The sequence below is a fragment of the Sceloporus undulatus genome, chromosome 9 (assembly GCF_019175285.1).
Source record: "Sceloporus undulatus isolate JIND9_A2432 ecotype Alabama chromosome 9, SceUnd_v1.1, whole genome shotgun sequence".
Lineage (NCBI taxonomy): Eukaryota > Metazoa > Chordata > Lepidosauria > Squamata > Phrynosomatidae > Sceloporus > Sceloporus undulatus.
Genome location: NC_056530.1, coordinates 635,939 through 660,756, shown reverse-complemented (window position 1 = coordinate 660,756; position 24,818 = coordinate 635,939). Strand labels below are relative to the sequence as shown.

General features: G+C 42.1%; 1 protein-coding gene across 1 annotated transcript in view; it reads right to left on the bottom strand.

Moving 5' to 3' along the window:
- Positions 1-18,031: 18,031 nt before the first annotated feature.
- Positions 18,032-24,818, bottom strand: part of SLC9A1 (solute carrier family 9 member A1) — a 75,101-nt gene continuing 68,314 nt past the window's right edge. Inside the window, 1 exon segment of the mRNA XM_042440345.1 lies at positions 18,032-22,615. Within this exon segment, the coding sequence (XP_042296279.1) occupies positions 22,287-22,615 (329 nt within the window). The 3' untranslated portion in view covers positions 18,032-22,286.

Genomic DNA, 24,818 nt, shown 5'->3' with positions numbered 1-24,818 from the left:
ATGCTACCCAAGATAACCACTATATCTGGAATACGATCAACTATTAGGGCTGCAAGAATCTACGGATCCATCCTAGAATCTAGCAAAATGGCTCATTTCCTTTCATTAATTAGCAGGACAGAACAAGAAACAGAAGACATTTAAATGCACCAAGCGACCTTAGGTTTGGACCGTTCAAAATGGCATAGCATCAAACTTATGGCTTTCTGAAAAGCTTTTCTTTTAAAAAAAGGAAATCTCCAAAACTTCTAAAGCTTGGATGACAGCTGGTTCCCAACCCAGAGCGTGGAAAAGTTACCTTTTGTGGATGCCATTGGCCATTTGGCTTGAACGCTTGTGGGGAACTGTCATCAAACAGTCTTCGCTTTTCCAAACAGGAGCTCCAACCATTGCCCATAGTTCAGGAACGCTGTGTCGGACAGTGTGGCCTTTCCACTTGAGGGGTGTGCTGCTTTGTCCGCAGTGTTAACTCCCTCTTACGCTGGCAGTGCCGATTTAGCAAACAGCAACCACAGCAGCATCAACTGGGCTTGACGCCCCATTCACCAGAGGTCCCTAAACTATTTTTACGGCGGGAGGGGCGGTTCTCTTAGTGTAATTCCTGCATGGTGACACAGCTCACGTACCGGTATTCCAAGTCTTCCGTTAAAGACCAACTCCAAAATCCCATGAAAATTCTAGTTTCCTGATTTTCTTCGGACATCTCTCTTTCATGTGACACTCAATCTCCCAGGAGCAACAGGAAGGCGGGGGACTGGGCCAATGCAATGTACGTTTTGCCTAATTCTGATGCAAATATGGAAACGTTTATTCACTTTTTCGGTGTTGGCTGTCGGGTGTAATTCGTTCCGCCATTCCTTTCGTAACCCGAAAATTTCGTAACCCGAAAAACTTTTCCGTTAGCACTGGAAAGCCTATAGCATTTGAATTCGCGCCGAAATGAATTTCGTAACCCGAAAAATATTTCGTAACCCAAAACAGTTTTTGCCAATCCAACTTTTTCGTATCCCGGAAATTTCGTAACCCGATCATTTCGTATCCCGAGGCACCACTGTATTGATGTAGGGTTTCATTAGCACTTTTGATGAATGTTTTATATCAGAAATCATATATTCCCACCCTGAAACAGTCTTTTCTTTATTGTCTAAACTTGCTTTTAGAGTAACAATTTCCTCTGTTTCTCCTTCCAGTAATAATAATAATGATAAGTTTTATTTATAAACTGCTATTCCGCGTTGATCATAGCGGTGTACAGATAAGAATTGCAATGACAAATACAGTAGACCTTGTAACGTCTAGTTTTTGGATTCCAGATTAGCTACTTCTTCTTCAAGTGTATTAATAACTTCATCCTAGTTTTTAAACTTCTCTTTAAAACCATCCAGTTTTTCTATTAACTTTTCCTCATATTTTTCTTCTACTAAATCTTTGTTAAGCTCCATTTCTCTTAGCTGTCCCTCATGTTCTTTTCTTTTTACATCTCTCTCATATTGCCATTCTTTTTCTTTTATTTTTCTCTAATATTTCAGTTCTCTCAACTCTCCTTCATATTCTTTTTCTTTTAATTCTTTTTTATGTCCCAGTTCTTTTAATTCAAGCCTAATCAAATCACACTCCTTGTCTGATATCCCCATATCATCACAAGTTTTCTCAAAACTGGCTATATACAAGTCAAAAGTTACCTTCAGTAACATATTTAGGAATTTTTTTTTGTATCATATAGAGGGAAACCATTACTGTTATTCTTCACAATATGAGTAACTCTAGATTTTAAACTGATTATTAAGTCCCATGTCTTTATCTTTATGTCATGCATTTTGCTGTCATGAACCACCTCATTTTCCAGTTCCTTCATTTTCATGCCATGGATTTCCCTGTTATGAGTACTTTCCTTTTTTCTTTCAGTCTCTTTTTCTCTCAAAAGCCTTTCTTTTTCAAGTCTGGACATTTCTATTCTTTCTTTTATTTTCCAAATCTCTAACTTTTTTTAGGTTCAGAAACCGTTGTGTCAACACTAGCCGTTATCGCTTCTCTGAGCTCTTCTTCCACCATTTCAGCCACTGCTGGGATTTTGACTCTTTTAGGAGGCATGTTAATAGTATTTCCCTACAAATACCTAAAACTTTTACCTCAGGAAATACTTCTATCTGTCTTTGTCTCAACTGAATTTAAAGACAAAGCTTGTATCTAACTTCAGCGTAGTGATTCCTTATGTTACCACCAACTTTTACCTCAGGAATCACGTGGTGTGCTTTTTCCCCTCTATCAACTAGTCTCTTACAATTACCTCAGCAATTTACCTCAGAGACTAATTCTAAAATCACACCCTAGCGTAACCAGGTTTCAAGCAATCTCCTACAAATACCCTTGTATGAATACCTCAGAGATCACTTTACTGACACCAACGCCTAGAGTTTAAAATATTGAACTTCCTATTTACAAGTTCACATGTAATATTGGGTTTCTGGTAATTCACACTCAGACCCCTATAACCAAAGCACACTTCTGGCCACCGGATTTGTCAAATTCAGGCGCTCTAAAACTGTAACATTCTTTTTTTTCAGTCCCCTACAATTTACCTCAGCAAATTACCTCAGGGACTGATCTAGTCTGGTCCGTCTACAGGTAAACTCTTACACAGTACCCTTGATCAATTACCTCAGAGACTACCGTCACTGACTTATGCCTCTTTATTTGAACCGTTTAACTTTTTTACTTTCCAAGTTCAAATCAAATCTTGGGTTTCTTGTAACTCGAACTCAGAACCTGGTAACACCAATTGTCTCCAGCACACTTCTCATCATATTTCCAGCCACAGTATTTTACGTATCCCAACGCTGCCTACCAATTTATGTAATGCGCACCCATATCACAATATTCCTATGATGGCAGGTACTTGGGAATTCTGATCCCACCGCTGACACCAAAATATGTGACATCCTATTCTTGTCTTTAAGGTATACTAGCGTGTTTTTGTGTTTCGCAACTCAGGCCACGTGTTTCTTGAAACAATAACAAAAGTTTATTTAAAAATAAAATGGTATATAGTATCAATTATGTGAAGTTGTTATCATAGTTTTTCCTTGTGTTACTTAGTTACATTTGTACTTTGTTACTGATATCCTTCTTTTCACAGATACTCTTTAACCACCTCAGGACTTCCCTGTCCCTCTTGAGGCAATTCTTTTGATTAACTCAGCCACCAAGGCAGGGTAATAACTAACTGAAACCCTCTTCTCAGCCTCAGAGGATGGCAATGGCAAACCTCCTCTGAACAAATCTCCACGATAGAATCATAGGCGCGTTACAGACGGGCCCATGAGGTGCCGTCATCGCGCCATCATTACGTGCGAGGGGCATCGCTTCCTGATGCACCTTGCTCCTCGCGCGTAATGACTACGTCAAAATGGCGGCGGCTGTTCCACATGGCAGCTGCCATTTTGACGTAGCGGACGCTCTGCATCTGCACATTGCGCCCCAGAAGTGATGCTGTGAGTGCGCAACTAGCGCCTCGCAGCGTCTCTTCCGGGGCCCAGGAAGGAGCGTGATTTTCACGCTCCTTCTCTGCAGCATCCGGGAACCGCACCGTTTGGCTGCTGCGGTTCCCGGACGCTGCAACCGGCGGCGGCAGACCGCCGCTTCTCAGCGGTCTGTAACGGGCCATAGAATCAAAGAGTTGGAAGAGACCGCAAGGGCCATCCAGTCCACCCCTTTGCCATGCAGGAAATCACAATCAAAGCATCCCCGAGAGATGGCCATCCAGCCTCTGTTTAAAGACCTCCAAAGAAGGAGACTCCACTACACTCCGAGGGAGTTTGTTCCACTGTTGGACAGCCCTTACTGTCAGGAAGTTCCTCCTAACGTTGAGGTGGAATTTCTTTTCCTGCATTTTGCATCCATTGTTCAGCGTTCTAGTCTCTGGAGCAGCAGAAAACAAACTTGCCCCCTCCTCAATAAGACATCCCTTCAAATACTTAAACAATATTTGAAGATGGTGAAAATAATCCAAGATGAATACGGGTTGAATCTCCATTGTTCACATGCATCCCGAATGCACCTGATTAACTTGGAGGGGGAGCCTGCCAAAAAACCCCACTTAACCCATGATGATCAATACCAAGTTGTTGTTGTTGTTGTTTAAGATTTGCATATTGACAGTGTGAATAACTGATGTAAATAGACCTGGGATTAAATTTGGCATGCCTTGAACGCATCCGAAAACATTTGCATCATGCACTCCATGTTTATCCTAGTGCTCACATGTGTTAGCAACCAAACATGCAGAGATGCGCAAAGACACGGTTCCATTGTGCAAATAACATCATTTACAAAAACCTATATATATATATATATACACACACACACAACATGTGCTTGTGTGTGATACATATATGCGTGTGTGTGTGTGTGTGTGTGTGTGTATTTGCATTCTCTTTCCCTCTCCTTAGATAGATAGGGATTTCTTGCATGCAAACTTCTCTCTCATTTAAACTAACCATGTGATTTAAGTCACTCCACATTCTCTCAAAGATCAACTTCCTTATTTTTACTTGAAGTATTCACTAGCCAGAGTAGGATATAGCCTCTATGTATTTAGTGTATAGATCAAAGCCATTAGTAAACTTTTGTTTGAACTACAAGCTCCTTGCGTTATTTTTGAGTCAGTTATTCGGGAAGCATAGGCCCGAGACGGATGGGCGAGAAGCAGCGTAGCAGTGCCGATTCTAGGGTTCCGGAATGCGCAGCAACCATACGCTCTGGAACCCTAGAATGTGTCTCTGCCACCATTATGCCAGCCTTCCGTCCACACGGGGGCCGCCATGATCACATACGTGATGCATAGTGTCCGCACATCATGCACAGGAAGTGGCGTTATAGGGCTGCATCACAGCCCTTATGACACCGCAAGAAGCTGCTCTACGCTGCATATCGTTTCTGTGTGGTTTGGCTGCGATATGAAGCAAAGAGGGTCGGCATTTAGCCACTTGTATGTACAGCCCCTTTGTTAGGCAAAGGCATATTTTTGCTACTCTGCTGATTTAAAGCTAGACTAACAGCCTGACTGACATTTTTGATATTTCAATATTTTTTTTTTCTTTTAGAAAGGGTGAGGCCTTAGGAAACTTAAATTACCCTCGAAAAATGACATGTGAATGGCTCGTGACGGTTGTCATAAGTTGGAAAGGACTTGAGAGTACACAACAACAACAACAACAACAACAATCCTGGCTGTAGAACCTGGTCCCAATTGGGCCATGTTGCTATGACTCTTGAACCTTTTCTCCTTGGAGCAGTAAAACATGCCTCTTGTTGCTTCCGACACCCCCATCTTATGGAGCAGGACAAAACTACTGTTGGCATCAGACTGTGCCAGTCTAGGAGGGTTTGCCCTGCAACCCAATGCCTGTAGGTGGTGAACCTCACGCCTTGCGTCTGACTGAAGCGTACAGACTTCTAAATGAACTTTGCGAATGGGCGTGGGTGCCTTTGTTTATGGGACACGGTCTTAATTGAATCCAATGGGAGGAGGCTCAAGCGTCTCCCTAGCATTTCCCTGGGCTCCCTGCAGGTGAAGCATACATGATATTAGCCTGTCGTAAAGCCACACGTCAGGATTACCTGGTTGTTTACTGCTGCGCTTGTGTCTTTTTGGGGTGTCTGGCTGTTGTGCCAAGACCATTCATTTCCTCTTTGCGCATAATTGAGTGTTGCATAGAGCGCAAGGCGGCTTTAGTCAAGAACACTGCAGAGTAGGCACCCTTTCACTTGGATGAAGCCTTTGTGAAGCCAGGCATGAATTAGGAAAGGTTTTTGCTCCAGGCTTGCAGTCTTTTTGCTCCTTGGCTGGTGTCTTTTCATCTGTTCCAAAGTGTATGGCTGGCAGCTATTTTTGTCTCTGCCCAAAGAAGCTGCCCTATTTATTAATGCAGCATTTCATTTATTTCATCCATTGAGGTGTAGGGATAGAGTTGGACTAGGAAGACCTGAATGCGTACCACCTTTGGCTTTGAAACCCATTGGCTGACCTTGTCTCTTTTTTTAAATACTAATATTTTATTATGTGGTTACATCAAAAAGTCTTTTTTGTGTGTTTAAACTACATCACAGGGTTATTATAATGAGAAACGGAAACCTGTGTATGCTCAACTTTGAACTAAGTGTGTCTAACAAAAAGATACCATCCTGGACTATCCGCCACTAACATATCCATGAGAGTTGACACATACTAAAGCACATCATAGTCCAAATAGCTTTCATATGAAACAGTACACACAACCAGGTGAGAATTTTGTCTTGGTTGGGTGTGTGTGTGTGTTTTGCACATCTTTCCATATATTTAACAGACAAGACTACCAGAAAGGACATTATGATTACTGATTCGAATATGTCTGTATGAAGATATGAGCAAGTGAAAATGGGGGTTATGAGTAAGAAGAGTAAAAGACCATTATGAATGTTCAAGAAAAGAAGACAAATATGTGTGACAGAGAAGGAGATGAAAGAAAGAGCAGGGAAGGAGTATAGATGGTTAAAGTAAGAGAAGAAGTGGTTTAAGTGGGAATGGGAAGGTATGGAGATTTGGGAAGATTTGGAAGGAAAATGTAAAGCAGTACAAACATAAGAACATGCATATTTGTATATACTGGTGTATATGTGTATTTTATGTTTCTTTTTTATTTATTTGCAGATGCATCTGAGGAAGTAGACTGAAGTCTACGAAAGCTCTTGCTGCCTATTTTTCTTTCTTTCAGTTAGTCCCAAAGGTACTACAAGATCTTATGGGGATGTGAGAGACTGGAATTTCCAACCAAGTCAGGCTAGGTTTGCATCCTCTTTATTGTCTTTCTGCCAGGAGGAAAAGATGTTTTTATTCAGGCTGACCTTTGCTATATTTTACTTGCTGCTGAAGCATGTCTAACTGGTTGAGTGCTGGCCGTGTCTTTTATAGTTAGGTATTTAATTGTGCTTTTCACTTAATTTATGTTACGTTTCAATCCAGGTTTTGTTTTAATTTGTATTTTGTAATTATTAAATGCTTCAGAAACTGGTAATGTAGCAGAAAGGTCTGCACATATTTTGTTAACTGTTGGCTGGACTCCAAAATCTAGTTTATTTGCATTAACTTTGTGTGTTTCTTTAACACAGTCATACACTTCATGTTAATTGATACGCATTAAGTTAACACATCAAGAGTAGAAATTGTGTGTGTGTTTAAACACATTAAATTGCTGTTATGTTATTTGCTGATGTTCATATATATAAAAAAATAAGATTGATAGAGAAAATGACAGATATGATCTCACTAATATAGTGGGTTAGGTCCCAGACCATCGCAATAAAATAAATATCGTCTTAAAGTGAATCACAGGTGGATTTTTAAAAAACTTGACAGTGTGTATAAAAGTTTAAAAATAGATTTACAGTCTTATTTATTAAATGCGCAATATACAAAAGTAAAAAAATATTAAAGTTGCCAGAATACATCACTAGGGCTGCATCTGCACTGCAGAAATAGTGCAGTTTGGTACCACTTTAACAACCATGGGATATAGAAATGATAAGGTTGGATGATATAGTTGGGGAGGATACACAAGAAGCAATGTCCTTTTTCAGGTAACCATGGTCTGAAGGAACTCTTTTCCTGACATCTCATTTTAAAAAGGGCTTTCTGTCATCACTCCTGAGAGGGCATGTAATGGGGAATTATGCAAACAGGCCTGTATCCAATGCAAAGAAAGAGGTTGGTCAACAAAAATAGTTAATAGCAGCTTCCATATTGGGGCCTTCTTACATGCAACTGTCAGCCTTTCTCCATTGCAAAGGAGAGGTGTATGCCAACAAAACAGCCAAAAATTGAGTTCCAGAGTTGTGACTCTAAGATGGAAAATGAGGTCAAGAGAGATGAACACCAGCATTTTCATGACTGTTATTGCAACGTTCTTGGCAAAGACAGAAGAAGCATTGGCGAAACCAACAATGAGAACTCTCACCTTTTTTCCCCCACCAAAAAAAAATTCTGGGGGAAGCCACCATTGAATGACATTTATTTATAGCAGAGGTCTTGTGTACCAGCTTCTTCTTGGGGCTGAGCAAGTCACCTTTGGGAACAGAGTGAAGTGGTAATACTTCTTTGTATATTAATGCCCATCAAACTCTATACTGTTTAGCAAATAGTTTTATAGTAAGGTGGGCAACTTGTGCCCTTAAGGATGTTGTGGGACTGCAGTTCCCATTATCCCTCATCGTTGCTTATGCTGACTAGGGTGCTGCAAATTGCAGATCAACAACACTTGTAGGGCCCCAAGCTGCCTGAATCCAGAGCCTTCTGAGTTCCATTACCTGTCCATACCAAAGCCGTTGACTCTATGGAGTAAAATTAGACTGAGACAACAAAGATTTCAATATGAGGCCCTGTTGAACCATTAAACTCCTTGGATGATCTTGGGCCACTTACTCACTGTCAACCTAATTTATATATCTATTCATTTGATGTACTGTCGATCTTGCCTTCCTTCCAAAATGGAGCTCAAAGTGATCCATTCCATGAATTGTTGTAGGATAGTGTGGAATGGAAGGAGAGGGATAGGCATGCCATCTTGAGTTCATTGAAGGAAGAGCAGTAATGAATAAATGAAGCAATGAATAAAATAATTAACAATGTAGAAAGAAATTACAGGCGGTTCTCCGTATCCCCGCATTCTGCACCCACGAGCGCAACCAACCACGGTGCAAAAATATTCACACACAATAAAATCCCCAAAAGCAAATCTTGACTTTGTCGTTTGATATAAGGGACACCATTTTACTATGCCAGTGTATATAATAGGATTTTGGTATCCACAGGAGTCCTGGAACCAAATCCCAGCAGATACTGAGGGCCCACTTAGAGATGAATTAAAGGAGAAAACAGTGTGCTAGTTAATTCTTGATCACACAGAGACGTGTGTATTTATTCAAAAAGCTAAGTGAGTGTAGCTTAGAGCAAACCTAAATGTGTTGTAACCCTAACAACTAGTCCATGCAAATACTATGTCCTCATAGTGGTAAATATGGCCATTGCTTCCTTACTGTCATGCGACTGGCGGATAATTTCACACAGAGACAGGTGTTGTAATATTCCAAATAATTCCTTATGCACAGGCAGACTAAGATAAATATGCTGGCGGCTAGAAGGCTCTTCCCCAACGATGATGTTAATTCTGGTCTTACGTCTGATTGATTCTGGACACGTCAGCTTACTTCTTTGTGCCTCAGTTAACCCATTTGTAAAATGATGCCAAGAGGCCTACCGTTGTCAAAGACCCTCCTCATTAAAATGTGACACAAAATAGCCAGAGGATGGGAGCCATAGGCAGAACAGTTGGGAGGTATTTTATTACAAGTAGTTACCCACAGCTGTAGGTACATAAATGATGAAAGTTTAAATATCTAGCATAAGGCTTTGTTCATTGTGATTGGGGCACATGTGTTGCACAAAGAGATGTAGTGTAGGGGATATTTCTCTGAAGATGCCAGCCACAGATGCTGGAGAAACTTCGAGAATAAACTCTTCTAGAACATGGCCACATAGTCCGAAAAACCCACAAAAAACTATGGATGCCGGCCATGAAAGCCTTCGACTTCATAGTCCAGAAAACCTTAGCTAAGTTTATCTTTTTATTCCACTGACCACTTTCTCAGTCTTCATCAAATCAGCTCTTTGTTACATTCTTTAACATCAAGCTTCTAGTTCTAATTTTTTAACAACTCCTCTCCACCACTGACTCCATTTTGTCCCTTATTTTTCCTATCATCCTCCCTTTTTGCCACACTCTTCTTTTGCTTTTCCTCTTGCATCACAATCCTATGCATATGAATTCAGCTGTACTACTAAGTTCAGTAGGACCTATTCCTGGCAGTGTTTTTCCTTCCCCCAGAATTCATTTTATCTTTTTTTGGCAATGTGTTCACTGGGCACCCTAAAGCATGAAATGAATGCCTGCTTTCTCATGGGAACTCAGCATATGGACTGGAAAAGCAAGAAGAATAGTAGGATACTGGGCATCCAGGTCTGTGGATCACTTCTCCACTGATTTGGAGAGGAGATACTTTTTGGATTGCAACTCCCAGAATCTCCTGTCAGTACATCCATTGGCTGGCAGGGAGATGTTGGGAGTTGCAGTCCAAAAGGCAACATTTCAAGCTCTGCTCCTGGGTTTTGCCCCATGCCCTAGAGAGACTGAAGCTGCCCTGTAGAAAGAAAAGAGACTAAGGCCTGTTACAGACTGCCAAAATAAAGCTGCTTCTGGGCTCTTTGGAGGTATGCTGTTTAAATGATGCATGCATCCTAAGAATCCAAAAGCTGCACCAAAGCTGCACTCCAGTGCTTAGGAATGGAGTGTTGCTTTGGCGCGACCTCCGGACTCTGAGGACCCCATGCATCATTTAAATAGCATACCTCCAGAGACCCGAAGCAGCTTTATTTTGGCAGTCTGTAACAGGTCCATGTTTTCCAGCACACATAGCACTCAATTGAAAGGTGTTTTTAAAACCATTAAACATAGGGAGGTCACCCACACACCTACATTCAAACAAAGCTTGATTCATTGATCACACAGGATTATGTTATACCTATCCTGCAACGTCTGTACCAGTTGCCAGATTTCTTCCACATGCAAATCACCTTCAAACCCTGAAACATTTTGGGTCAGGATACGCAAGGGATTCCTTCCTTCCCATGCCAGCCTGGTTACTATTGAAAATTAAAAGAAAAGAAAAAACCCTATTGTGTGCCACCTAGGAGAGATATTTTCTTCATGGTGATCAGAAACAAGGCTTTCTCCTGTAGTGGCTGGTGGTACAGTGCCAGTGTCAGTGAGATGGCGAATCCATAACAGCCTTTAGATTACCATCTGAAGGTGTCATTCAAGGCATAGTACCTTGAAATTTGGGAGTTTGGGACACAAGATTCAGCACCGCGGGCGCCTCCTTTAGAGTTCACATATAAAGCTTGGATTTGCTGCTTCAATGGCATTGAGCTTCCCAGACACTGCTGGCCTTTTCAGGGGCTGCACTGATATTCTGGAATACTTTTCTTTGTGAAGGGCTCATAGACACCCGCCAGGATGTCTATTGTTGGTTAATGAAGACATTGTTACAATCGGAAAATATTTGTCTATTAGCTGATGGTTTTCTTTTATCTTCTGCAAACTGGGCAACTGTGCCAGGGGCAAGGATCAATGGACTGTACTGCAGAAGCAGCTGGCTATGCCCCTGTAGCTAGATGCAAAGCTATTACATCAGCTGCTGAGAAGAACCCTGTCAATCCTCAGCAGATACGGTCATTTCACATCTGAGAATGGGGACACAGCGAGGCACTTCTCCAACCCACTCCACATCCTTGTGCGGTCTCCACCAGCATGGCATAGCCATGAGAATTGGGAATTTCAGCAGCTCTATGTTAGATCCACGAGAAGGTAAATAGTGTAGTATAGTTCTGCATGCACAACTACTCTGCTATGCTGAGCCATGCAGAATTGCAGGCTTTGACTGTTAGATCCATCAACAAACATCTCCAACATTAACATCCAAAGGTTTTTGTGGGCTTTTCAGGCTATGTGTCCCTAAAGATGCCAGCCACAGATGCTGGTGAAACATCAGGAATAAACTCTTCTAGAACATGGCCACATAGACTGAAAAACCCATAAATAATTATGGATGCCGGCCATGAAAGCCTTTGACTTCACACTAACTTCCAAATTTATCCAGTCTAGGTGATCAGTTTGACCTGCCTTGTATCCTGAAGGCACCAGCTCCCATCTGATCTTGGAAGCTACTCAGGGTCCACTCTGGTTAATTCTTGGATGGGAGACTATCAATGAATACCAGGTGTTGCAGGCTATATTTCAGAGGAAGGAACTGGCAAAACCACCTCTGAGTATTTCTTGTACAAGAAAATCATGGGAAATTTTTTTGTTGACAGGTGACTTGAAGGCTCATAGACACACACAGGGAGTCGGTTGTCTTACCATCTTTAAGAAGCTCCAACATTAAAATTCATTAAAAACATCAGCATTCTGATAATCATAAAAGTGCCGGATATGACAGCCACAGATTGGCAGTTTAATTCAGTGCATTCATCCATTGTTTTGATTGTAATGTGCGTGTGTAGATAATATCAATTGTTCCAGGCTAACTCCTCATCTTTCCGCTAATTGCTCATGACTTCCCTAGCACTAGCCAATGTTTGCTTGCAACAATCCTGTCTGGAATCTGAAGCAGAGCTTGGAAATACTATCTTTTGGACTACAGTTCCCAGATCCCTGTCACTAGGAGATCTTGGGAGTTGTCATCTCAAAGGTATCTTGTCCACTCACAGAATTGCAGTGGATGAGCTTGAGAGGTTTACTTGCACACGCCACAGTCCTCCAGGTAAAAACACATTGTTTGAAAAGGTGCTCCAATAATAAATAAAGGGTTTATTCAGATCATATTGGTCATGTGGAAACACAGCCTTTTTAATTATTTATATGCCAGTATTTACATATCTTTCTGGTTGTTAATACTGTAGAGTGTAAAATTTTATTTCCTAAGACTCTTTGTTTCCCACATGGCCGAAAGGAATGGCCTCTGCTTGCAAGAAAATCCTTCCATACCCTCTTAAGTGACAACAACAACAACAACATCTTAATAATAATAATAATAATATCCCACTCCATCTGCACTCAGGCAATCGGAGCAGCTTACAGCATCTTGACAAATATATACACCTGTGACTCTAACATTGCCATATGTTTCTTTCTCCTGTATGATTTTTAACACCTTTACTTGATGAAGAAGCCAGTGGAGCTTTGAAAGCTTGCATCATGTATTTTGTGCATTTTGGTTGACTCAAAGTCATTGCTGTTTTGTGGATTTTGGATGCCACTGTGCTTTTCTGTATGGCCAACACGGCTCCTTCTGGATATGTCCTATGCCAGAGGTGATATTTAATCTAGGAACTTCATGGTTTACACTTCCATCTTTTAGCTTCTACCTTACATTAACCTGGGGATTGCTTCAACACATTGCTTGCTCACCCAACACAATGCCTTCTTGCTTGCTCAGCGAGATGGTAATCCCTTCCAGAGGAATACAGCCAAACCTAAAAGGCCTCAGGGTTCAACAATGTCCAAAAGTTACCCTGCATGAATTGTAAATAATTTTCTCTGTCTACACAAGTCTGTTGGCTAATAGATTGGAAGCAAGGGGAGGGAATATTGGTTAAGAAAGTACGGGCTGGAAATACTTTTGCAAGTCGACCCATCTGATGCAAGAGCACTCCTTGTCCATTTTTCGGGAAAGCTGCAATGGATTTAAGAGCCAAACAAAGGCAATGCTTCTATGGCATTTCTATTTCCCACTGTTGTATGCAGCCTAATGCTATACATTTCTAGTAGCATTTATGTACAGGATTGTAATTCTTGCCATCTCTCACACATAGTTCCCAACCACACCACCATATAAGCTCCCCAGCTTGTTCTCTGGGGTGGCTTACTGATGCACAGAAACGTCATTAAGTCTGCATCCGCACTGCAGAAATAATCCTGGTAGATACCACTTTAACTGCCATGGATCAATTCTGTAAAATTCTGGGAACTGTAGTTTGTTGTGGCACCAGAGCTTTCTGACAGAAAGTCTCACAAAACTACAGTTCCCAGAATTGCATGGCGTTGAGCCATGGTAGTTAAAGTGATGTCAACCTGTATTATTTCTGCAGTGTGGATGAAGCCCAAGAAAGGCATTGTCTAAATGCTCCTCTTTTAATTATTTTTTCTTCTCTGTTTTTACTGCTGACCTTTCAAGAGGTCTCCAGAAAAAATTATTTCACTGAGCCAACAGTAGGCAAATGCCATTACTGGGGGGGAAACAATTTAATCCATCCATATGACTTCTGTTCACTTGCTAAAACCTGCAGGAGTGAACAAGACAGAAAATAATATCGGAGGAGGCGAGTGCCAATAGTACCTTCCTGTGCCATTTTCCAGTAGGTCTGTGTCCAGGGGGAATAATTGAACGTGAGGGAGCAGTGGGATTGTGGGAGTTGTAGTCCAAAAATTAACTTTTCCAAACCCTTTTCCTGCCATGGACTTGATGCATTTGGCCAACAACTTTGGCATGTGTATTGCACCCATGGTAATCTATGCAGGGTACTGGAAATGCTCATACATATATAACTTTCTTTCTTGGTCACACCTGTCTACCCAGGGGAGGAGGAGGAGGATTGATATCACTCATCAGCATCCCTGAGCCATCTTTGTTTCCCTTTCCTGTGCAGATTTTGTTTGCGCTTTATGGTGCCAACAGGAGTAGCAAAACAACCAAGGCCTGGTGAACTATGTTGCAGCTGACTGTTTTGTACCAGACATTTGGTAAATTGCGAATGCAGGATGAACTGAGCTGTTCACCTTTAGTTAGTTAATGTGGTGCTGTGGATGATTTTATAGAAAAGGCTGCTGTCAGTATTAGAGAAATTCGGGTAAAAATATGATTATGGGTGTCAGTAGAGTATATGTAATAAAGGTATGTAATCTGTCCAGTATGGGATGTTGGGAATGACTGGCTGAATGTCTGAATGGATTTTTAGAAGACTGGTTTTTATGACAGGGGCTGCTACCATACTGAAGAATTAATGCAGTTTGACATGTGCTCCCAAACCTTTGGAAAACTACTTTTTGGACTATGACTCCCATTGGCTATGGTTTCAGGGAGCAGTAATCCAAAAAAAATAATTTTTCAACATCTTGGGTTCTGATGGGCAAAGCATGGCATGTATGGGAGCTCAGTTTTCCAGGGAACATTTCTACACCTTTTGCTGATGCCTGTATATTCTCTGTCCCAACTCTACCCTTTTTGTTTTTGGCTGTGCTGCTTGCTTTCAATCCCACTGTGAGAATTGCTGCCCCCTCCAAAGTGGACACATAACACAAAACCATTGCTCCTACTCTCATCCAACAAGTGTTAGTAGCCTGTAGGGAAGGGTGGATCTTAACTGCTGATGCCCAACTGGTTTCTGTATTATGATGCCCTCTGGTCACAACCCAGTGTTCAGTTACTGCTGGTCCCTTAATAATAAGGGATGGCTGGAAAAATGAATGTGGCAGGGTGATTCAAAAGGTAAGCAAACATCTGACTGTTCCCTTGGCAGTTGGAGAGCAAACAGCAAGGACTAGCAGGGGCATTTGTTTCCATCCAGTGCCACCTGTATTGTGGGCCTGCAAAAGGGCATGAATTTCCAGTGGCCTCAGCAACTTTTCCATGGAAGGGAAACACGGAGGGGACTGCATGCTCCACAAACAGAAAGCAGATCACCTTGAGCTCAGGTACCAGGCCTTCTTGTTAAAGAAAAATGTCATGTTGTTGAGTTTTTCTCAAGGCTCCAGTAGAAAAAATGATGCTGCAGGCAGAGAGCTAACGTCCTTTAGATGTTCTATCCAATTTCTTCAGTAAGTGTACAACTTAAAAAAAATATGGACAAAAATGTGCATATATTTCTGTATACAATTCCTTCTTGGCATAAGAAGGTTCGTACACAACTGCACCTAATACAATGCATTTCCCCATTAGATAGAATGAATATTGTTTATTCCCAGGTTGAAAACTGGGTTTCCCAAACGGCTGAGGTACCCTGTCAGAAAGAACGACTGAACAGAGAGAATCGTGCCCAGTTTTCTTCCGATCTTTGAATGTCTCAGAGGAATTACTCTGTGTCAAAAAATACAGAGGCTTTTTGCATGAAAACCTGTACATTTTTGGTGTAGAAAAAAATGTTTATTGCAAAAAAAGAAAGTTTACTGTGTCCTATGCAGGATTTTTGTGCAAAAAGACTTGTTCTTCTATGCAGATTAATTCTACTGTGACACTTCAAGATGTTTGAATACAGGCTGAATCTGCACTACAGGATTAATGTAGTTTAACACCGCTTCAGCTGCCATGGCTCAAGGCTATGGAATTCTGGGATTTGTAGGCTTGTGAGATATTTAGCTCCCTGTCTCAGAGAGCTCTGATGCCACAACAAACTACAAATCCCAGGATTCCATAGGATGGAGCCATGACAGTGAAAGAGTGTCAAACTGGATTGATTCTGCAGTGTGACAGTGGCCTTAGAGAAACACTACAGAAGAATATCCATGGTTTTCCCACAGCAAGGGGAGATCTTTGCATGCAAGGACTGAATAGATTTTCTATGCCTAGTCCCTATTAAGATAAACATTTTTGTGTGCATTTTCTGAGCCATGAATAGAGAGTGCCCCTTCAAGGTTATCTGTTTTCCAGTTCATATATTCATCCAATATGTATGAAATAAGTTGGCTTGCTTAAAGATATCCAACAAACAAAACAGTCTTAGCCAATTTTCCCATTTTGTCCCCATTCAGGCTAAATCACTAAAGCATTGTTTTATTGTTATCTTACCTTTTTTGCAATTTGGAACTCAAGGTGGCTTACAGAAGTTTAAAAAAACAAAACATAGTTGAAAATTCACAAAAATCCAAGAATCTAGCTTTACTTTTGGAGTAAGCAACAATGTCAATAGATGAAGGTATTTGCAAGGTGACACATATACTGTAGTCAAATCGGCTTGCATGAGATGTGCACTTGCCACATAACCTCATCCCTTTACGTTGGCAAACACACATCGATATACAGCAGGGGATGGCTGACTCCAGCATTGCATGATATACTTTTATATATGATTAATTTTCTTCAGGTCACTAAGGTTCATCAAGATGTTTTACATGCACAAAGCAATGTGAGCATACATTAATCTGTGTTAAGTGATCCTTCTTGTGTAGGAGTGTAAGAGTCACTTTCTGGAACAGACTAAGGTTTGCCCAATCTGGAACACTGTGCCAGAATTTGAACTATGAGCATTGGCACTGGCTGGTCCAGTAGAGGATCTTGCCTGTCCTTCTGTACATGTGATTTTGACCAAGCAAGCCAGGTCTAGAAGCAGCATTTTCACATTTATAGTTGGCTGCAGATGCTGCTCCATCCTATGGAACCCTGGAATTTGTAGTTTGTTGTGGCACCTGAGCATTACATTACAAAACATTCAAAAGGAAAAATAACAGGAGATCCAATTTTTGTATTTACGTGTCGAACAGTGACTCAGTGCTGTCTGTAACAATAGCTATACACAATTCATCCTCTGCACCAATGTTCTGAAATTAGATGAGAATTGTGCATGGTATTTCTTTTTAAAAACCACACTCTATATGAGAGATTATTCTATACAGACCTTTGGTGTAATCCAGCAGAGCTTTTAAAAAATGCTTACCGTATGTTCACTTGCTGGATAACAATTCAAGGAGAAAGAGTTCCACCTAGTGTTCATATGATATGTGATAGCTTCCTTGGATATGTGCCCTGTAGCTTTGATGGTTTATAAATGGTTGTTTCTGTTAAGCCACACTTGCCATCCTTGAGTTCCCAATGGATGGCATACTCTACCATCCCAAGCTAGCATGGTCTGGGAGTATGGAAGCCGTAGTGGACTACAAGACAGCCAAGATAGCGTAGTGGATTGAGCTTTGGAGAATGTTTGAATCCCAGTTCAGCCATGGAAACCCACTGCGTGACTTTGGGCATGTCATATTCTCTCAGCCTCAGAGGTTGGCAATGGCAAACCTCCTCTAAAGAAACTTGCCAGGAAAACCCCATGACACAGCCTTAGGATCACCATAAGTCGGAAGTGACTTGAAGGCGCACAACAACAACAACAACAACAACAACAACAACAGGGTGCAAGTGCAATAGACTGTAAGGGGAAATGTGAAGTCAAAGGCTTTCAATAACCGGCATCCACAGTTTTTTTGTGGAGTTTTTGGGTTATGAGACCCTGTTCTAGAAGTGTTTATTCCTGACATTTTGCCAGCAGCTGTGGCTGGCATCTTCAGAGAAAGATCAGAAAACATCACAAATAAACTCTTCTAGAACACGGCCTCACTATGTAAGGGGGAAATGTTAAAAATGAGAATAGTTGGAGGGAAGCTGGAAGAATCCTCACAAGCCATTAAAAATTTAAACATTCATTTATTAGAATATTTATGTAAAAAGACTCTCTTTACACATTTTTTTTATACAACAGTTTTCATTGCTTTAACGGCTCCCCGCCAGAGACAAGAGCGTTTGTACATGAACGCACATACAGGCTACTGGCCTCTACTCAGCCTGAAGCAGTGAGCACCGGAAAGCTCACAAAAAGGTAGAGAGTGCGCAGAGTCATGGAGAGGGAAGGGGGCAAGCCAGATGGAGCCCCCTTTCCGCCGCTCAGCCCCTCTCTTACCTGTGCCGCTTGCAGAACCTCCCCAATGCCGGTGGGGACAAGTGTGCTGGAGGAAAAGGTGGGTAGGTCTCTGTTCAGATGGCAGGACAGACAAGCGCACACAGAGCGATGAACGGGCCAAGGCTTAGCCCTCCGGGCTGAAGAACAAGAGAGCAAGCCCCGGATCGCTGGACAAAGAGAGCGGCAACTTCACAACACCATTTTGCGCAGGCAGACACTGTATGGCTAAAAAGGCACAGCGCAAGGGAAGGGAGAAAGGAATGCCTCCCTTTTTTAAGGGCAGGGCGGGAGGGCAAAGCCAAAGATCTAGCTGGGCAAGGGTCAGCAGGCCCCAGCTTGGCTCTCAAAGAGGGCACACTCCTTGGAAAGAAGTCTTGAAGAATATCAAGAATATCCAGAGTTGGACTCTAAAGTGCAAAACTGACGAATATACGCACCCCCCCCCCATCACTCTACCTTACTTTCCAGGCCCATGCACACAATGTACACGCGTCCTTAAAAAAAATTCAGATGTTAAAAAAATAAATATGATTAGCTGACTTTGGAATCCGACTGAGAGATCAGAATTTTGAGGTAGGACAGAAATAGGGTCCTACTTCATTTGGAAAAGCCAACATGTTGCACTCTGTGAAGCTGGGGTGGGCTAACTTTGGAGATCCAGGAGTCATGATTCCACCTCCATGACCCAACATAAGTAACTCTATCCTCCTCAGAACAGAAAATGGCTGGATGTCTACTCCTAGCTTCACGGGAGGAAGAAACTTTGGGGAGACATGAAAGAACACAGCAGAACATGTTTTAAAGAAGAATTCTGCAAGTGGTAATTCTCTTTTGGGGGATTACAGGGGAGTGCAAAGCCAATTGTAAAGAATTATGAGAACTGTATTGTAAGGTTCTCTACCTTTGCCCTAAAGAGGTGGTTTGTGTCCCAGAAAACCACCTCATTGGATCAGGCTTTTCTCCCTATTCCACGCTTCTCCCTCTTCAGGTGCATGGAAGCAAAAGGGAATTCCTGCAAAATAAAGACATCTTTGGCTAAGGGCCAAGTGGCGCATGGTATGGTTAAACTATTTGCAGATCATGCCAGGGTAAGAGGCATGACTGAATGCTTTCCCATAAATAAGAATTTGCAAACAGAAAATTAGCATGGCACATGGCAAAAGCTAGCTTGGAACCCTAACCTGGGGGAAATAGAGTCAGTTCGCTGGTCTTCATGCTGCCCTTTATATATTAATTAAAAACACAATGCTGATATTTAAATCAGTGGTTCCTAAACTTTAGTCTTCCAGATGTTTTGAACTTCAACTCCCAGAATTCCTGACTCTTGGCCAAACTGATTGTGGCTTCTGGGAGCTGAAATCCAAAAATACCTGGAAGGTCAAAGTTTGGTAACCACTGCCCTGAATAAAGCTCAAGTTATCTGTTTATACTCTGAAAGTGACATTTGGCCTTTGTGACCCACCTCTAGAGCTTGGAAATATTATGTTTGCTGGACAATAGCAACTCCCAGAATCCTCAAGCCAGGGTAGCTGGAATTGCGTCGTCTAAAAAAGGAACTTTTCTAAGTTCTGGCCACAACCTACACTCCAATCCACTGGGGATCAAATCATCTACAACTCCCAGATGACCCCTGCCATTACTTCTAAAGGTGGATTTTATTCTGGTTATAGACTAATTGATGGCACACCTTAATATATAAATCTGATGGGCAAGAACTGAGATAGAGTTCAACATCCCAAGGTAATGAGAGTCTGGGATTCTCAGAAACCTAAGACAGTGGTGGAAGGAGAGATGAGGAAGAAGGAAAAGCTAGGTTGGAAAAGGTATGAGGAAGTCTAGCACCTTCTACAGTACGGAGGATGTTAGGTGGGGTTCACAGGGATGGCAAGACAAAATACCTGAGGATCCAAAGCTTGCACAGTCCTTTTCTACAGAAAGGTAATGCCCATTGTGGCGGGTGCTATGAAGGGCAAAGGATGGAGTGAAAAGTCAGAAGGTGTTAGGCAGGCAAGAAGTGGAGTTGCAAAAGGTTTGTAAGAGAACAATGTGTCAGAAACCAGTTACAAAGATGCTCTTTTTGGGACAGGTGCAGACCTTGGGGAAGCTACCTTTTGGGTCAGAATTCCCAGAATCCCCCACTGCCCATGCTGGCTCCATACGTCATAAAGAAGAGGCAACTGGCTAGAATAACATCGTCTTTGGACCAGGTATTGCTCAAAAGGCTAAGCCGCAACCCAACTACCGAATAAATGTGATGCTCTCAGAGTATAAGCCTAAAAGAAAAGAGGGGGGAAAAATAAAAACTTTTGGCTAGAAAGAAACACAGTAGATGTGCCCTGAGAGCAGGGACAGTGAGCTTCTTTATTAACACCCCATTGCCCTTTTGTGGAAACATTTACCATCTTTTAAGAGAAAGATTCCCTGCCTTTTTTAAAAATTATAAAAAAAAATGAAGCAGCAATTCTGTATGTACAACCATGTATTCATCTTTGGTCAACAAAATGTTCACTGAGTGCTTCTTTTAAAAGGTTATTTAAATCATAAGGAGAAAGAGTGAATAACTCCAGGAAAGGGGATTGTGTGGAGTGATCAGCAGAGAGAACATATGATCTACTGATTTAGATATGGGCCGCTGACTTGTATATGAGAGCCATGCTTCCTCTCAGGCCAATGCTACCCAGATAACCACTATATCTGGAATAAGATCAACCATTAGGGCTGCAAGACATCTACGGATCCATCCTAGAATCTAGCAAACTGCTCATTTTCATTTCATTAATTAGAAGCACAGGAACAAGAAACAGCAGACATAAACGCACCAAGAGACCTTAGGTTTGGAAGTTCAAAAGGCTAGAATAACTTATGGCTTTATGAAAAGCTTTTCTTTTAAAAAAAGAAATCTCCAAACTCTAAAGCTTGGAATGCCAGCTGTTTCCCAACCCAGAGCGTAGAAAAGTTACTTTTTGTGGATGCCATTGGCCATGTGGCTTGAAAGATTGTGGGAACTGTCATCCAAAACAGTCGCTTTTCCAAACAGAGCTCCAACCGTCGCCCAGTTCAGAAAACTGTGTTGGACAGTGTGGCATTTCAAATGAGGGTGAGATGTCGCAGTGCAGAACTCCCTATAAGCTGGAAGTGCGATTTAGAAAACAGCAACCACAGCTATCAACTGGGCTTGAAGCCCCAATAACACAGAGAGTCCATAAACTATTTTACGGGAGGAGCTGGGAGGTCTCTTAGTGTTAATTCCTGCAGGTGACAAGCTAACGTACAGGTATTACAAGTATTACGTTAAAGACAAACTCAAAATCCCATGAAATTCTAGTTTCATGATTTTCTTCAGATATATCTCTCCTGTGACAATCAATCCACAGGAAAACAGAAGAGGGACTGGGCCAATGCAAGTTTTTGCTAATTCCTGATGCAAAATGAAACGTTTCTTCACCTTTTTCGGTGTGTTTTGGAAGGGTGTGTGTGTGTGTGTGAAACAGCAACAACCAACGAACCACCACCAAAACTGGCTCTCTGAAGTGCAAATGGAGAAGAGGTTTCACACATCCAAATAAAAGAAGGTCTCTTGCTACTGTGGAAGGAGGCAAGAGCAGCGGAAAACACACCCTTATCCTGGCCAAGACATTATTTCAATGGGACGAAACAAGCTTTTCTTTTTTTCCAGGACAAGGCGATTGGGACGACTTCTAGAGCTGTCGCTTGCTTCACAAAGCTGCCCAGCTGGAATGAGATATGTTCCACTTGGGGACAAGCTCTCACAGTCTAACAAAGTTTCCAAAGTAAAAAGAAGAAGAAAAAAACAGAAGCAGATAGAGAGTGACTGAAGGGGAGAAGGAGAGATAGAGGAAGGAAAAAGCAAAAGAAAAGGAGAGCGTCCGTGATCGATATGTATGAGAGAGTTGTCTGTGTTTGTGTGCACGTGCAGGAAACTCCCCCTTACAAGTCGGGTCTAAGTAGTGCATTTTAGGGCTCACTGCCCTTTGGGGATAAAGGGCTCCCCCTCCTCGGGGTCCGGCCGAGGCCCAGGGTCACTCAGGCATCGCATGATCCGTTGGTTGCTAGGGCTGTCGCCAGCTCCAGGGGTGAAGACATCATCCGTACCCGGAGAGGAAGGCTCTTTGGCTCTCATCACTAGCCCTTGCTCATCCTCGTCCTCTTCTGGGGACGGCGGGAGGCGGCTCATCCCCTTCAGTGCCTCGTTCACCAGGTCAACAGACTCCGGAGACTGTGGGGAGGCAGGGTCGATGGTTATGATGGGGAGATTCTCCGAATCTGGCTTGGGATCATATGCTAGAGGGTCTGGAAAAGGAGAAAGAAGATAAGCACCACTGGAAAGAGAAGGAGACAAGAAGACTAAGACTAGCATTTTCCAAATGCCTGACTCCCAAGGAGCCTCCTTTTTAACTAAAATTTTGTGCACAGAGATTTAAAATAAGTTGGGTGTTTGAGGGTAATAATCACTGATCTTCAGAGGAGGTGCCTTTTCTTTCATTTCCCCCCAAAGGTACTGTGGGGACATTTGAATTTTAGGAGTGTATATGAGGCTAAGGAGCAAGGTCAGCCCTAGTCACTACATGGGTAGGAGACCACCAATGAATACTAGGTGCTGTAGGCCATATTTCAGAGGAAGGAACTGGCCAAACTAGCTCTGAGTAGTCCTTGCCTAAGAAAACCCTATGAAATTCATGGGGTCACCATAAGTCAACAAGTGACTTGAAGGCACCCACATAAACACGAGATCCTTCACATTTTGCAAATGTGGACTCAACGTCATGAGACACCTTAATTATCTGAACAAATGTGAAATACACTTCACAATCTTGCCTATTTTTATTGGATGTCAGTTTTAAGGTTAGCTTCAGTGTACAGCCTTGTTATTGTGATTCTGAGAAAGTCCGATTAATTAACTTCTTGACTGGATGGTGCTGGAAGATCTGATCCTTCCACTGATGTCCCAAATGTTTGTTCATTTAATCAGGCAGAATGAAAACTTTCAAAAAAGAAAATACTGCTCAGTCTTGGGAAGGAGAAAAAAACAACACTGAACTGTTTTGTTCCATTCCAAGAAACACAAATCAAGATGGTGCTGGAATTGTTCAGATTTTCCCATGAGAAAAAGTAGATCTTGGAAGGGGATGAATTGGGGACGGGAGACCTTCCTACTCTTCCCCATGTTTCTGCATGAATTCATCTGGGCATGCTTCTTTCTGTTCAGCAGCTTGTCCAGAGAAGAAACAGGGAGAGGTTTTATGCCAGTTTGCTCTACAAAATGTTTGAACCTGATACAGATACACGCATACAGATTTTAACAGTCAGCAATGATACACAGATCTAATTATCTTTGTGTATTTTGTTTGAGAAACTGTAATGTTATTACTGAGGCTATGTCAGTTGTATTCTTTGTTCTTCATAAATTAATTTTCTTTTTAAAAACACTTCTTTTGGGCTCAACATTTCAAACACCAAAGTCTGATGAAGGACACCAGACTCAAATCAATTCAATTAGGAACATTCATGGCCAGATTGGTGGATCAAACATTTAACAAGCACCATCCTCTAGTCTACTTTGTGTATTTGGTATGAATGCATGAAGAGAAATCCCAAAACATGCCCAGATGTTTCACCACCAGATGATGACTTACATGCTGACCCATGTGCACATCTGACACACAGCTGGCATCAGTTGCACTGCATGGGTATATGCCCAAAAGATTCCTTCCTAAAAGGATCCAATCCCGGATACATCAGGGCTCACGCGAGGAAGAAAACTGTTCGCACATTCATCAAGAATACATGACTATAGTCCTTTAGGTATTTTGGGACTGCAACTCCCATGGCTCCACACTGGCTATGCTAGCCAAGGTTGATGGCACTTGTGTGGCAAAAATGTCTGGAAGGCTATTGGTGCCCACCTCAGTATATATCCACGCACATGTAGGGAGCATAATCTTCAAATTCATGAAGATTGCATGTCAGCTAAGGTAGTGGCCAGCATGCAAGAGTCCACCAAAGAAGTGGGAACTCACTGGTGGAGAGAAGATATTCTCAAAAGTGCTTTTACAAGTTACTCATGGATATTATTAGGTAGAAATGACTCCTCTGGGTAAGTAATGCTGGAGCCCTTAATTCTGTTCATTTTTCAGGCCCATGAGCAGTTCTCAGTGGTAGACTGGTGGGCCCTTTTAGCACACCATCTGGGAAGTTACAGAACTAGGCAAATACAAAAAGACACAGGACCCCACACTGTGTTCAAAATGAAGGGTGATTGAGGAGAGAGGAAGGGATAGGAAACTAAGTAGGTAGAACAGCTAAGCTGGGATGCAGCTAGGATTCATTCTTGGTTTAGGGGGGAAACAGGTGGGTGGGTAAGCTTGTACAGACCACAGCAGGGATGGCTGGGTTTGGTTCCATTACCTGCTGAGGAGGAGTAGCAGCAGTCCTAATTATAGGCAAGGGTCTGATTAAAAGAAAGCAGAAAGGCAAAAGAAAGCACTAGCAGGAG